Source organism: Engraulis encrasicolus, chromosome 6, assembly GCF_034702125.1.
Source record: "Engraulis encrasicolus isolate BLACKSEA-1 chromosome 6, IST_EnEncr_1.0, whole genome shotgun sequence".
Taxonomy (NCBI): domain Eukaryota; kingdom Metazoa; phylum Chordata; class Actinopteri; order Clupeiformes; family Engraulidae; genus Engraulis; species Engraulis encrasicolus.
In genome coordinates this window covers 14105299-14121861 of record NC_085862.1, presented here as the reverse complement: position 1 = coordinate 14121861, position 16563 = coordinate 14105299, and the positions used below count along the sequence as shown (strand labels likewise).

Sequence of the window (16563 nt, the reverse complement as noted above, 5' to 3'; positions counted from 1 at the left end):
GATATTTCTTAAATTGTTCTCAGGTGTCAAAGGCAAAGCATGCAGGTGTAGGCCTATTTAGCTATAACCTGTCACTCAGAAGGCAGACGGTATGCAGAATATTCTTGTAAGGTCTTATCACAACCCCCCAACACACCCCCAACCGCCGCACGCACGCACGCACGCACACACACACGCTGTCCGACAAGGAGGGACAAAGGGGTGTGTTGTCCTGGGCTCAGGAACACAGGGGGCCCAGAGAATTGGGTCCCCATTACAGTGTATGTATTGGGTAAGGGGCCCGTTCAGAAGAGTTCGTCCTGGGCCCTGGAAAAGCTGTCAGCGGCACTGCACAGATACACACACACACACCGGCCCCGGCCCACACACACGCACCAGTAAAGGGTATCTGTCAGGCTCACTTGCTGTCCCCTCTGGCTATACAAGTCAGACAAGTTTGCCCTCTCCGCGAGGGAGAAATGCCCCAAAACATCTGAGAGCATGTCTGAAGTACATCTGTTGCAAATTCGAGGTCAGTGAAACTCTTTGCTTTGCCCTTATTGTTGACATGGTGGTGAAATGATAGAAACCAATCCAAGTGCCAGGACTATCGTGACCAGAAGCAATTCTCTCTCTCTCTCTCTCTCTCTCTTGCTCTCTCTGTCACACACACACACACACACACACACACACACACACACAGACACGCGCACTCACATACGGATGCACGCACGCACATACACACACGTACATATACACACGCACATACACACACACACACACACACACACACACACACACCTTTTGAGAGTCAACTTATAGTAAACACTTTTTTAATTTCTTATGTTCTTTAGGGCTGTTTCAATCTGACTTGGCCTAGGGCTGTGGGGAGACAGTCACTACCCAGTAAGACTTAATACAAATCATGGTAATGCAAGTATGTTTGAGTGCTAGTTTCAAATCAAACAATAGAAAAGACAGAGTAGAGGCACTTAACAAAATCTGGAAAGCTCAGAAAAAGTAAGACTTTAAGTGGTTAAGACCGTGTGAGTCAGAAAAAATGTGTTAACTGTCACGTTCATGTGGGTGTGATTCTTATCATTATTATTTTTTTTTAAAGTTAATGAAAAAGAGAAATTTCTTGCTTCATAACTGAAACAGCAGATTTAGAGCATTCGTGACTCGCTCTTCAGAATTCCAATTAATCGCATAACCAGAGAAATATACATACAGGTACCTCTATGGAAATATAAAAAAGTTTTTGAAAAACAATATCTCAGCACTGCCCCCTTGTGGTAAGTAGGTTTCTAGTCAGTGGCAGGCCTCCATGAAACCCTAAGTTAAAATAAAAAACAAGTTCATCCACTTGTTTCTGAACAAGTTTCTGCAGTCCAGTGTGTAAACGCTGAGTGTGGGTTTTGTCAAGAAAATGTTTTTGTCTGTAAAGAACATACTGCACGTTTGTTTTTGTTTGTTCACTGTCATAATCCTCGTGAGGCACTGTGTCAAGTCCTCTGCTCCATGCAGGTTGGGGCGGAGAGAGAAGGAGAGCGGTCAGCACCTCTTCTGAAGACTTGTGTAAAGTGCTGTTGGGAGGTGGGTGCAGGAGGGGAGCATTCAAAGCAATATGACACTCCTGTGGGCAGCCAGCGTCCAGGTGCTGGTGAAGTGCAGTCATCAGTGAGTGCGTTTATATGCAGTTCAGTATCCCGAATATGAGGCATATCCCAGTTATGGTCATATTCGGGATACTGAGCTGCATGTATACGCACTCATTAATCCAGAGAACAGGAGATAAGAATTCACCACACACTGGACTTCATTCTGCTAGCCAAGTTATGTTCTTCTGTTTTTTTTATTATTATTTTATTTCAGTCAACAACACGTTTTGCTTGTGTTTCATCAGGTTCGCCTGACGGAGCGCAAGCAAAACGTGTTGTTCATAGAAATAAAAAACAACAACAACAAAAAACAAAATGAAGTCCACCAGTGTGCAGTGATTCTTCTCCTGTTCTCTGGGTGCAGGAGCCTGGTACGGGGGGATGGCGGTCCTCAGATCTTCTCCACGTAGTTTCCAGGGAAGAGGCCCTGTTTGCCACGGAACCGGCCAGTCCACCACCCCGACGCATCTGGTGAAGAGGTAGAGAGAGAGAGAGAGAGAGAGAGAGAAGGCTGAAAACATTCATCCCAAACTTTCTGGTATGATTTTTTTTTTGCTATGTAATGATGTGTGTGGGTTTGTGTGCGTGCGTGTGTGTATGAAGGTGGGTGGGAAGGTTGGTAGGGTGGCTGTGGGAGTAGTATTGTGTAGTAGTACTCAAAAAGTTATGAACTGATTTTGATCAAATTTTGTGGAGTTGTGTTGTTGGAAATGGCAAAAGGAACACGTGATTCAATTTTGGTGCACTCTCTGTCTCTAGTCTCTAGTTTTCTTTATGCATTCTGACTAGTAAACCAACACAGTTCAGCCACCCAGACGGTGACTACAAATCCCCTTTTCGCACTGCTCTAAAACATTGCATTTGACGTTCACCCTATATGGCGCAAGACTCTCCGCTTTTAATGAAGTTCACCCAGTATGGCGAAAGACTCTCTGCTTTTTCTTGCACCACAGGAAATAGGAAATAGGAAGCTATGTCTAGAGGAACTAAGTGTTTCTTTGAAACCGTTAAGCTTTGCTGTGGATCAAGGCACATTTATGCATTCACACTTGTGTATAGTCTTTACGTATAGTCTTCTCGTATAGTCTGTATGCATTGACACTTGTTTATATTATGTTATGTATAGTCTTTCTTTACCTTTCTATAGTCTTTTCTTTATCTTCATCTACTAAATTGGGTGGTGTGTGTGTGTGTGTGTGTGTGTGTGTGTGTGTGTGTGTGTGTGTGTGTGTGTGTGTGTGTGTGTGTGTGTGTGTGTGTGTGTGTGTGTGTGTGTGTGTGTGTGTGTGGTTTTATTTCCATGGTTTATTTTGAAAGTTTTCCTAATGTATTACAGAACTACTGCTGCCCTGTGGATTTCTAGCAATCAAAAACCGAATCAGAGTATCAAAAATACTGTGAAGTCCAAAGTGGGGGTTCCCAAAAAGTTTGAGAACCACTGACATAGGCTGACCTTCACCGATGAGGTCGAAAATGTGTCCGACGTTGATCATGTCTTCATGTCCAAAATTGCATCGAGATGCCTCAGTATGATTGGCTGGTTAAAAATGTGTGCCAGTGAGCAGTTGGACAGGTGTGCTTTATGAAGTAGCCGATGAGTGTAGACCTACTAAGAATGTAATTGTTGTTATATGTAATTATATGTATGTAATCAATGTATATGCATGTACATATATATATATATATATGTATGTAATTAGGCCTATCATACATTTTATAACATTACCATAGGCTGACCTTCGCTGACGAGGTCAGACGTCTCAGACGTTGAGCTGATTTCGTTATTAGGTATATGTAATTATTATGTTATTATGTATATTATTATGTATAGGCTATGTATGTAGTATTTGTATGTATGTAACTATCATATCTGACCTTCACTAACGAGGTCAAAGATGTCTCCGACGTTGAAGCTGATCTCATCTGTGTCCTGGCCGACGTACTGGTAGAGCGCCCTGCAGCGGGGGCCTGGGGGCGGGGCCTGGGCCTTGGGGCGGCTGGCGGGGGCCGGGGGGGCGGCACGCTGGTGACTAATGCTCCTCTTCCTCTGCATGCTGCAGTGCAGCACACACACAGACACACACACAAGCACACACACACACACACACACACACACACACACACACACAAATTTATAAGTTGACTCAACTTGAGGCTCAAGTTGAGTTAACTTACAAACTTATGGCAGGTTGGGCAACTTACTTTTTTAACGTTTAACTGGCTGTAATGTTTTAGATAGTGTTTATGTGTGTGTGCTACGCGTGCTTTTACCCAGAAACCCCCTGGTCAGGTACGCCGAGGAAGTCCAGGTTGCTCTGCCGCTGCTGCTGAGGGGGGCCCCCACCCCGGCCCCCGCCCCCTCGGCCGCGGCCCCTCTGGGAGTTCATCTTGGGGAGGGCGGCGGTGCAGGGGCCCTGCTGCTGCTGCTGCTGCTGCTGCTGGGGGGTGGAGTAGGTCTGCTCTCGGGGGGCGGGGGGCAGGCTACCACGGGAGAACTGGGCAGCGCCGTTCTGATGACCTGTGGAGAGAGGTGGGGGGAGGGAAAACATTTTTTAGTAATAGTAATAGTTGGCCCTGCCGTGGCCAAACGGTAGGGCACTCGTCTACCATGCGGCTGACCCCGATTCGATTCCTGTCACCACCTTCACTGTCCTATCATAAATGAAGTTTAAAAAAAGACAGAAAAAATAAATTTAAAAAAAGAAAAGAAACAGTAATCCCAATATACCGCACTCTCCCGTGCGGTGCAACTCCAGTTGAATAAACCTTAGAATTAAGAGGTGGATTTTATATTTTAAAAATAAAAAAGGAATACAAAGAAAAGAAGAACTACCATTTCCTATAAAGAACAAACAAAATGCTCTGCTGGCACTTCGTCTGAGAGTGAGCCTGATTAAGAAAGTGAATCTGATGAAGAGTGTGAGCAAAATATTGTGGGTGTGCAAAATACTGGGCCAAGACAAATTTAAGTGACGTGTTGAGTTATTTTTTAACTTGCTGTGTGTCATGCACCGTTTTTAGCCTCAACACACACATAGTCCCAGGAATCCACCCACTCACACACACAGAAAGACAGACAGAAACACACACCCACACGTGCACTCGCACACACAAGCATTACACACACACACACTCATTACATTATTACATTACATTGCATTTGGCAGACGCTTTATAACCAAAGCGACTTTCAAAAGGGGACATAATCAAACCAACATCACAAGCAAATACAAAGTGCACAGGAGATATACAGAACAACAAGTGCAGTTGCAAAGAGGGGTTAGTTTTTAGTACACACACACACACAAACTAAACATCATGTCAGGAGTCTGCCCTGGGGCAAGGCCAGTTCAAGCATTAGTCTAGTAGATTCTCTCGAAAAAGGAAGGTCACTTTCTCCCAGGAATTCACCCACTCACACAGACAGAAAGACAGACACACACACACACACTCGTGCGCAGGCACATACACACATACACACACACACACACACACACACACACACACACACACACACACACACACACACACACACACACACACACACACACACACACTACCAGGAATCCACCCACTCAGACAGAAATACAGACAGACAAGACACACCCACACACACACACACACACACACACACACACACACACACACACACACACACAAACAACAAGGAAACTGAAGAGAGAATATAAATAACAGTGTGTTCACCTCTACTCGGTGGTGGTCTACTCTGCCCATGGCTTTGTGCAAATCCTTTCCTGGTGGGCTCTGAAGACGGCAGAAAGACATTATACATTACATTACATTACATTACACTTAGCTGACAATTTCATCCAAAGCGACTTACAATTATTCAATTCATTCAGGCCAACAGAGAATTGTGCTGGTACCCGTTCCTGAAGTCTGAGTGTTCACAAAACCAGACAGTTGGAAAACAATGCAAACCGAAAACAATGCTTTTTCTCTAAGAACACTCTCAGAAATAAAGGTACAGAACTCAACGCTGTGGCAGTACCCTCAAGGGGAGTACCATTGCGTTGCTTGGGTGGTACCTCAAAAAAGAGGTGACAGATGCACATTGGTCGACATTGCAAGACACTTTGGGTTACCAATCAAGCGAGACAATGGTACTCCCCTTGAAGGTACTGCCACAGCGACGAGTTCTGTACCTTTATTTCTGAGAGTGAACCATGTTTTGCTTATTTTTCTCTCACGTGATTTTAAGGGCTCCGTACTCACTAGATGTTTTGGGTAGTCCGTCCCCAATAGTGATGGTGAGGGTCTTTCCTCCAGGTTTGACTAGTGCCAGGTCCCCCTGGCCACGCTGGAACACGAGGGCACGCGTACCACCTCCCCCCCAGCCCTCCTTCTTCACCTTGAAGTCCAACCTGGTTAGTAGAAATACACACACACACACACACACACACACGGACGCACACACACAGAGACGCACGCATGCACACACACACAGACAGACAGACAGGTAGGTACACAAACACACACGCACGTACACACACGCGCACACGCACACACACACACGGACGTACACATGCACACACACACACAGATAGACAGGTAGGTACACAAACACATGCACGCACACAAACACGCACACGCGACAGACAGAGAGATAACGCCAAGTGAGGTTAAAACATACTTGACGCATGCAGAGGCAAAGTGCATAAACCACATGGCCCGGCCACACACCTCGCAGATTAATCTTAGACCCAGAGCGAAAATAGACAGTCTCATACTATGTCACCGCTACTTAACTCTTAAAGGGACACTGTGTGAGATTTTTAGCTGTTTATTTCCAGAATTAATGCTACACATTCACTAATGTTACCTTTTTCATCAATACATAAGTATTCATTATGATTGGAAAAATTGCACTTTTCATACATGAAAAGGGGGATCTTCTCCATGGTCCGCCATTTTGAATTTCCAAAAATAGCCATTTTTAGCTGCAAAAATTACTGTACTTGGACCATACTAGAAAATATTTGTTTAATACTTAGTAAACTTTCATATAAAGATCAAATTTGGCAATAGGCAGTCCAATTTCAATAAGCAGCATAGTTGCAGTTCCTTTTTTGACCATTTCCTGCACAGTGTCCCTTTAAAGTACTAAGGAATGCAAAGAATGGAAGTTTGTATGTTGTGCAATGATATTGTGTAGATGGACGATCAAGTGTTACACAGTATTGTGAAACCTGTCGCTGAAGGAGAGGGAGAGAGAAAGATAAAGAGAGAGAGAGCATTATTGTGAGCCATTTCGCTGAAGGAGAGGGAGAGCTATATGTGTTATTGTGGGAAGGAGAGGGAGAGAGAAAGCTACAAGTGTTATATAGTGAGACCTGTCATTGAAGGAGAGGGAGAGCTAAAGTGTTATATTGTGAGAGGGAGAGAGAATAAAGAGAGAGAGAGTTGTTGTGAGACCGGTCGTTGAAGGACAGGGAGAGAGAGAGAGAGAGAGAGAGAGAGAGAGAGAGAGAGAGAGAGAGAGAGCGTTATTGTGAGACCTGTCGTTGAAGGAGAGGGAGAGAGAGAAGAGAGAGAGAGAGAGAGAGAGAGAGAGAGAGAGAGAAGGGGAGAGAGAGAGAGAGTTGTTGTGAGACCGGTCGTTGAAGGACAGGGAGAGAGAGAGAGAGAGAGAGAGAGAGAGAGAGAGAGAGAGAGAGAGAGAGAGAGAGAGAGATAGAGAGAGTTATTTGGAGACCTGTTATTGAAGAAGAGAGAGCGCGTGTGTGTTATATTGAGATAGAGAGAGAGAGGGAGAGCTAAAGGGAGACAAGAGAGAGAGAGAGCCCTATTGTTAGACCTGTCGCTGAAGGAGAGAGAGAGAGAGAAATAAAGAGCGGGAAGAGAGAGAGAGAGAATGTGTTATTGTGAGACCTGTCCTTGAAGGAGAGAGAGAGAGATAATATTGTGATACCTGTCGCTGAAGGAGAGGGAGAGCTAAAGAGAGAGAGACAGAGAGAGAGAGAGGGGGAGTGTTATAATGTGAGACCTGTCCTTGAAGGAGAGGTAGAGAGAGAAGAGAGAGAGCTAAAATGTTGTACTGTAACATGAGTTAAACTTTGGCTTTTTTTGCACACCTCAGCTGGCAGGTGCGTCGGAGATGGCACCATGGGTCACTCAGCAATAGTTTAAAAAAACTCCCGCACACTGACCATTTCGCTGTTCTTTCTTGAATAAACAATGTTTCGGTACTAGACCTTCATCTGATGACGCTCTCTCTCTCTCTCTCCTTCTCTTTCCTTATTTCTCTCTCTCCTTCTCTTTCCTTATTTCTCTCTCTCCTTCTCTTTCCTTATTTCTCTCTCTCCCTCTCTTTTAGCGGGAGGTCTCATATTACAGTACTAGTTTTAAAAAAACTCCCGCACACTGACCATTTCGCTGTTCTTTCTTTAATAAACGACGTTTCGGTACTAGACCTAGGTCTCATCTCGGCAGGTCTCATATTACAGCAATAGTTTAAAGAAGCTTCCGCACACTGACCATTTCGCTGTTCTTTCTTTAATAAACGACGTTTCGGTACTAGAACTAGTACCGAAACATTGTTTATCAAAGAAAGAACAGCGAAATGGTCAGTGTGCGGGAGTTTTTTTAAAACTAGTACTGTAACATGAGACCTGCCACTAAAACAGATGGAGAGAGAGAAATAAGGAGAGAGAAGGAGAGAGAGAAATAAGGAGAGAGAAGGAGAGAGAGAAATAAGGAGAGAGAAGGAGAGAGAGAGCGTTATTGTGAGACCTGTCGTTGAAGGAGAGGGAGAGCTTGCTATATTGCGTTAGGGTTCACCTGTCGTTGAAGGAGAGGGAGAGCTTGCTATATTGCGTTAGGGTTCACCTGTCGTTGAAGGAGAGGGAGAGCTTGCTATATTGTGTTAGGGTTCACCTGTCGTTGAAGGAGAGGGAGAGCTTGCTATATTGTGTTAGGGTTCACCTGTCGTTGAAGGAGAGGGAGAGCTTGCTATATTGTGTTAGGGTTCACCTGTCGTTGAAGGAGAGGGAGAGCTTGCTCCTCTGCGTCTCCTCGTAGCGTTTGCACAGCAGACTCAGGAACTCGGTCTTGAAGGTGGACTCCAGCAGGCTGTCGTACTGCGTCTCATGAATGATGAAGAAGTCATCCTGCCTCGTGCTGAGAGACAGAAGAGAGAGAGAGAGAGAGAGAGAGAGAGAGAGGGAGAGAAAGAGAGAGGGAGAGAGAGAGAATGAAGAGAGAGGAAGTACGAAAGGAAAAGTGAGCTTACTGGAGGATACTGGAGACGTGAGTAGAAAGAGGGAAAGTAGGCAAAAGTTTAATGCAGCTGAGGTGCTAAGGTCAATTAGTTTGCAAAGGTAAACTAAGGTCAGCTAAGGTCATTTGGTTTGCTAAGGTAAACTAGGGTCAGCTAAGGTCATTTGGTTTGCTAAGGTAAACTAAGGTCAGCTAAGGTCATTTGATTTGCTAAGGTAAACTAAGGTCAGTTAAAGGGACACTGTGCAGGAAATGGTCAAAAAAGGTACTGCAACTATGCTGCTCATTGAAACTGGGCTGCCTATTGCCAAATTTGATATTTACATGAAAGTTTACTAAGTAATAAACAAATAGTTTCTAGTATGGTCCAAGTACAGTCATTTTTGCAGCTAAAAATGGCTATTTTTGGAAATTCAAAATGGCGGACCATGGAGAAGATCCCCCTTTTCATGTATGAAAAGTGGAATTTGTCTAGTCATAATGAACACTTCAAATGTGATGCTGGTGGTAAGTATTCATGAAAAAGGTAACATTAGTGAATGGGCAGCATGAATTCTGGAAATAACTAAAACTAAAAATCTCACACAGTGTCCCTTTAAGGTCATTTGATTTGATGGACCAGTGAAATGTTGGTGAATTGCATTTCAAAACCCCTGTGCATACCATGAAATTACTTTGATCGTCTTCTTTAAGAATATACTCTTAGTTATTTTTTTAAATTGTACCAAAGCAGGATGGAAAAGTGTATTATGTTTTTATTATTATTATTTGTTTTAGTATATCTGAGAAGGTGGTGCAGATCTACTCTATATTGGTACTGTACCCCTTGCTCCATGCTTTATTTTTACTACTTAACCCGTTAAGACACGGCATTATAAATTTGCTGTTAGCAGAATGGCAATGACCAAGTTGTAGTGCATTACTAGAGGCCCTGTGTTATATCATAGTATTGTAGTGCTATGGTACTTAACTTTTCAATGACTATTACAGTGTGCCACTGGAGCTACAGCCTGCATTAAGGGGCTATGTACAACACTTACGTAACTGAGTGAGATGGCCTTCATACAGCAGGGGTGCCAAACTCAACTCAAATTAAAAATCAGATTTGGCCCCCCGGGGTTGAGTTTGGCCCCCCAGGTCTATAGTGATGTCAGTAGGTTACCTGAGTGATATGGCCCTGATGCTGTTGCTGTGGTTACCTGAGTGATATGGTCCTGATGCTGTTGCTGTGGTTACCTGAGTGATATGGTCCTGATGTTGTTGCTGTGGTTACCTGAGTGAGATGGCCCTGATGCTGTTGCTGTGGTTACCTGAGTGAGATGGCCCTGATGCTGTTGCTGTGGTTACCTGAGTGAGATGGCTCGTATGCTGTTCAGCTCCAGCTTGCGTTTCAGCACTTCCTTGATCTGTCCCTTCTCCGGCCCCTTTTTCACTTTCTCTCGGCCAATCAGATAGATTCCCTTTGGTGTCAGGATGAGGTCCCGCTTGATTGACTGGAGAAAATGGACAAACGCACAAAAACATGAGATCACACTCACAGGACGTTTAGAGAAAACACAATACAATAAGCACTAAGAAAGAGCAGCTCTGGTAGAAGAGACCAAGTCGTAGTGCATTACTAAAGCCCCTGTGTTATGTCATAGTTGTGTAGTACTATGGTAGTGAACTTTTCAATGACTATAACAGTGTTCCACTGGTGGAGCGGCGTGCGTTAAGGGGCTACGACATTGAGGCACCAAGCCAATAGCTCAGCCTAAATCGAAAGACTCCAGATTCTTGTTATACGTTACCATACCTTGAAGCGCCGATCAAATTTGTTGACAGAGTCGGCAAAGTCGACGCGCTCTCTCTTGGCCAGGAACTGTCTCAGCTCCGGCCTGTCCTCCATGCCGAGGTAGTCGCCCACGAAGTTACGGTTGATGCTGTTCCTGCGGCGCTCCTTAGAATTGTAGAGGATATCAGAGGCTGCAGAGGTGAAGCAGAGAGAGAAAGAGAGACAGAGAGAGAGAGAGAGAGAGAGAGAGAGAGAGAGAGAGAGAGGGAGAGAGAAAGAGAGAGAGAAATATGACAAATTGAGTCTATTTATTGAGCAAGACGTTTAAAAACAACAGGAGTGGAAAGGTTACCTTATTCAAATAGAACATTTCACACACAAATGTCATACATACGTACTGTGCATGTAAAAATGGCAGAAAAAAATAAAACCCACACATTTTAGTAAAAACACACTAATGTTCTTTAAAGCTTCACAATTAAAGTCAATTAAACAAAAACTGCTGTATGAAAAAAGACAGTCCATAGTTTAGTCATAGCCACATGCTTTGACCTGGTCTTAAATTAGCAACACTTGGGGCAAATTTTCATGATGAGAGTGAAAAAAAGGGGAAGTTGTTTCGTGAGTAGGTTTTTCCTCGTCAACATACCCACACACATCAGCTGTTAAATAATCATACAAACAATACAACGGATCCAGGGGTGACCATTTCCGGACCAGAATGCATCGTAATTTCGCATTGCTCATGCTCGCTGTCCTGTGCAGACTTCTGCTTCTGCATGTGGGGTCACGAACGTGGCCACAGACACATACGCACACAATCTCTATCACACACACACACATACACATACAGAAACAGGCGGCCGATCTCTGACACACTCGCACACACAGACACAGACACAGAAACAGACACAGACGTCCAATCTCTGACACACTCGCACACACAGACACAGACACAGGCGGCCAATCTCTGACACACTCGCACACACAGACACAGACACAGGCGGCCAATCTCTGACACACTCGCACACACAGACACAGACACAGGCGGCCAATCTCTGACACACTCGCACACACAGACACAGACACAGGCGGCTAATCTCTGACACACTCGCACACACAGACACAGACACACAGGCGGCCAATCTCTGACACACTCGCACACACAGACACAGACACAGGCGGCCAATCTCTGACACACTCGCACACACAGACACAGACACAAGCGGCTAATCTCTGACACACTCGCACACACAGACACAGACACACAGGCGGCTCATCTCTGACACACTCGCACACACAGACACAGACACACAGGCGGCTCATCTCTGACACACTCGCACACACAGACACAGACACACAGGCGGCTAATCTCTGACACACTCGCACACACAGACACAGACACACAGGCGGCTCATCTCTGACACACTCGCACACACAGACACAGACACACAGGCGTGTAATCTCTGACACACTCGCACACACAGACACAGACACAGGCGGCCAATCTCTGACACACTCGCACACACAGACACAGACACAGGCGGCCAATCTCTGACACACTCGCACACACAGACACAGACACAGGCGGCTAATCTCTGACACACTCGCACACACAGACACAGACACAGGCGGCCAATCTCTGACACACTCGCACACACAGACACAGACACAGGCGGCTAATCTCTGACACACTCGCACACACAGACACAGACACACAGGCGGCTCATCTCTGACACACTCGCAAACACAGACACAGACACAGGCGGCTCATCTCTGACACACTCGCACACACAGACACAGACACAGGCGGCTAATCTCTGACACACTCGCACACACAGACACAGACACACAGGCGTGTAATCTCTGACCTTCCTCTCTCATCTGCTCGTACTTCCTGCGTGCGATGTAGCGCCTATAGGCCTTCTGGATGGTACGGGCAAACGAGTCGAACTTCCTCTCACGCATCTCCTCCAGAAGAAACAGCTAAACACAAACGCAAGTCAATTACTATAATAAACTGTAATACTATATTATATATATTATCTAAACTATATATATGTATAATATTATATATACTATAAACTGTTATTAATTATAATATAAACTGTAATATTTTGTATTATACAATTATAATATTAGTATTATACAATTTTGTATAATGTTAGTATTATACAAGTACTATTCCAAGTCAATATTGTTTTTTCGTTGTTCAACGCTGTGTGTGGTTCTGGCCACCAGTACCGATTCGGGGTTCTTGACAAAGACTTTGGTGCGGCCCATTTGGTACTGGTCGGTATCCATGTTGACAGAACGGAGCAGGTGCAGAACCCCGTCCTGCTCACGACCGCGCCAACCTGGCCACGTCTCCGCTGTTAGGATGGCGTACCTGTACACACACACACACACACACACACACACACACACACACACACACACACACACACACACACACACACACACACACACACACACACACACACACGCACATATACACACACACACACACACAACGTTAGTCATACAGAATGCACCTTGTGCAGAACCCTGTCCTGCTCATGACTGTGCCAACACGTCCACGTCTCCTCTGTATATGTGAGACTATATTCACTCTGTACTGTATACAGTTTATCTGTGTACTCATGCACACATACTACATAGTATACAGTATGTATCATATGAACGCAGTCTCACACATAGCAGAGTTTCTTATCACACATTGATGCTAATAAGCCGACAATTATCTTTCATGGCATCTCAGACAAACAGGTGCACAGTGCACACACACACGCACGCACACACGCACGCACGCTCGCACACACGCACGCACGCACGCACGCACGCACGCACACAAATGCATGCACACAAGCACACACGAACACAAACACTCATGCACACAAGGACACACGCACATGCACGCACACAAACACATGCACGCACGCACGCACACTTGCACACGAACGCATGCATGCACGCATACAGTGTACATGCTGGCACACACATACAAGAAGGGCCACCCCAGCACAGCCAGCTCCAAGATTAAGGTAGCACACACACACACACACACACACACACACACACACACACACACACACACACACACACACACACACACACACACACACACACAGCATCACACCTTCGCACCACAAATACACAGACAAACCACATTCTGCCAAGGCACGACAGGCAAGCCACACACACACACGCCACGGAGGAAGGCAAGGCACACACACGCCACGGAGGAAGATCAGAAATAGGGGACTCCATGCGGTTTAGGTGCCTTTTTGAGAGTATAACCAGAGTTGTATAAAGAAGTACTGAACATACTATCTATAACACTAGAAGTATCATATTGAATCAATTATACATGTATCTGTAAGGGTACTTCTACTTTATAGAAATCATGATATAACGGTAACATTTTAAAAATGGATGCATAAAGAGCATTATAAAGACAGTACATAAAAATGGGGAATATTTACAATTTGCAGACAACCTACTAAATGTGTATTTAGGCAGGGTGCAGGTGAGTCCCTGAGTACTGCTAAATTAGCAGTACGGTCCCCATCAGTACAGCACCAAGACCACTCCCACAAACTTTATTTTTGACAATCATTAATAGACAAAAGGTTGTCTTATGACTTTAGAATTACATGTAATAACGTTATTTGTGAAAAGTCTATTGTTTATCAATTACAGCTTTGTTACCACCGTCCTCTCAAAAAGTAGAACATTGAAGATTGTGTTGTGCTCACTCACTCACTCATTCACTCACTCGAGTACTCACTCACTCACACACTCACTCACTCACTCTCTCGCCCCCTCCCTTCCTAACTCACTCACTCACTCACTCACTCACTCACTCACTCACTCACTCACTCACTCACTCACTCAAGTACTCACTCACTCACTCACTCACTCACTCACTCACTCACTCGAGTACTCACTCTCTCTCTCACTCCCTTCCTCCCTTCCTCACTCACACACTCACTCACTCACTCATTTACTCACTCACTCACTCACTCACTCACTCACTCACTCAAGTACTCACTCACTCACTCATTCACTCACTCACTCACTCACTCACTCACTCACTCGAGTACTCACTCTCTCTCTCACTCACTCACTCATTCACTCACTCAATCACTCGAGTACTCATTCACTCATTCACTCACTCGAGTATTCACTCACTCACTTACTCTCTCGCCCCCTCCCTTCCTCACTCACTCTCTCACTCACTCACTCACTCACTCACTCACTCACTCACTCACTCACTCACTCACTCACTCACTCACTCACTCATTTACTCACTCGAGTACTCATTCACTCATTCACTCACTCGCTCTCTCACTCCCTCACTCAATCACTCGAGTACTCACTCACTCACTCACTCCAGTACTCATTTACTCATTCACTCACTCACTCACTCACTCTTACTCCCTCCCTCCCTCCCTGACTCACCTCTGTAGGAACTTGTTGAAGACTCTGCGGTATGCGAAGCCTGCTCTCCTCACCCGGATATTCTCCCTCAGGCCCAGGTACTCCACTTGATGCTTTGCCCTGCAGATAATAATAAAGATAATAATGATAATAATAATGAGGATAATAATAACTAGATTGCATTTCCTCACAGAAAATGCTGGAGTATGCTTGCCTGTCTTGCATTTGTTGCCCTTCATGCATGCCTTGCCTTTCATGCATGACTTGCCCTTAATGCACATGCTGCCCTTCATGCATACACAACATACAGTTAACCATCTAGATATGAGCTAACTTCCTGTTTGGTATGTATCATATTGGCAAAAACACATTTTCACCAACTGTAGCGCCCCCCAATGGCCATATTGCACTGAATTCGGTACGTAGCCTCTGGGTGTACTGGAGACCATGTGTGAGAAATTTCGTTAAGATCTGTCAAGGCGTTGCTGAGATATGAGCTAACTTCCTGTTTCGACTGTAAGTTTGCCTTTGTTGTCAATTTTGATTGGCTGCTGTGCGCCGATGCTTTCAGCTATTGCTCTGTAAACTTCAGCATAGGTGCAGAATAGTCCAATGGTGGTCTGATAAAAATTGTAGGACGAACAGACAAAAAATGTGGGCGGAGCTTCATTTTTATTGATTTTTGAATATGTCAAAATGGCGGGAAATTCATTATGGTAAATATGACATCATAGTATGCGTTGGATTCGGCTTGACCCAAGGATTTCAGCGATACCAAGCGTTTGATGAATTGAAGTAAATACGGGCTAATATCGTCAAAAACACATTTTTGCTTATTGTAGCGCCCCCTAGTGGCGCATTTACAAGAAAATCGTTACGTGTCCTCTGAAGATAGTGCTGATTATGTGTATGAAATTGGGTTGTGATACAAGTAGCCGTTGCCGAGATATGAGCTCACTTCCTGTTTGGCGTCTTCGCCGCCAACTTTGATTGGCTCCTGTTTGAAGACGGTTTGATCAATCGTTCCAGGACTTTTAGGGCAGATGTATCTCAGTCCGAAGATGCCCTCATAGAATTTTCGTGACGATCGGTCAAAAATTGTGGGCGGGGCATCATTTTTATTGATTTTCACAAAATTCAAAATGGCGGAAAAACTTTCCAGGCGGAAAATGACGTCATAGGGTGCATTGGATTCGGCTTGGCCCAAGGATTCCAGGGATACCAAGTTTATGAAATTCTGACCAACGGTTCAAAAGTTACAGCATGTAAAGTACTTAAAACTTTGACCTGATGGTGGCGCTACAGAGTTCGAGGTACCCCCGTGAAAAATACAAAACCTGGTCGTATTATCGAGCCGAACGTTTCGGTCTTTGAACGGATTTTCTACCTTGAGCGGTTCTTCAAAACGAACCGTTCGTAGACGGAAGAATAAAATTAAAAAAAATAAAAAGGGGAAACGGGTCGAAT

General features: G+C 44.8%; 1 protein-coding gene across 1 annotated transcript in view; it reads right to left on the bottom strand.

The window, feature by feature from the left end:
* Nucleotides 1-18: 18 nt before the first annotated feature.
* Nucleotides 19-16563, bottom strand: part of myo1f (myosin IF) — a 53468-nt gene continuing 36923 nt past the window's right edge. Inside the window, exons 18-28 of the mRNA XM_063200711.1 lie at nucleotides 15118-15216; nucleotides 12898-13042; nucleotides 12525-12639; nucleotides 10675-10844; nucleotides 10227-10372; nucleotides 8634-8780; nucleotides 5877-6025; nucleotides 5346-5405; nucleotides 3912-4158; nucleotides 3516-3694; nucleotides 19-2108 (exon numbers count right to left, since the gene is read on the bottom strand). Coding sequence (XP_063056781.1) covers nucleotides 2032-2108; nucleotides 3516-3694; nucleotides 3912-4158; nucleotides 5346-5405; nucleotides 5877-6025; nucleotides 8634-8780; nucleotides 10227-10372; nucleotides 10675-10844; nucleotides 12525-12639; nucleotides 12898-13042; nucleotides 15118-15216 — 1534 coding nt within the window. The 3' untranslated portion in view covers nucleotides 19-2031. The remainder of the gene's footprint in view (nucleotides 2109-3515; nucleotides 3695-3911; nucleotides 4159-5345; nucleotides 5406-5876; nucleotides 6026-8633; nucleotides 8781-10226; nucleotides 10373-10674; nucleotides 10845-12524; nucleotides 12640-12897; nucleotides 13043-15117; nucleotides 15217-16563) is intronic.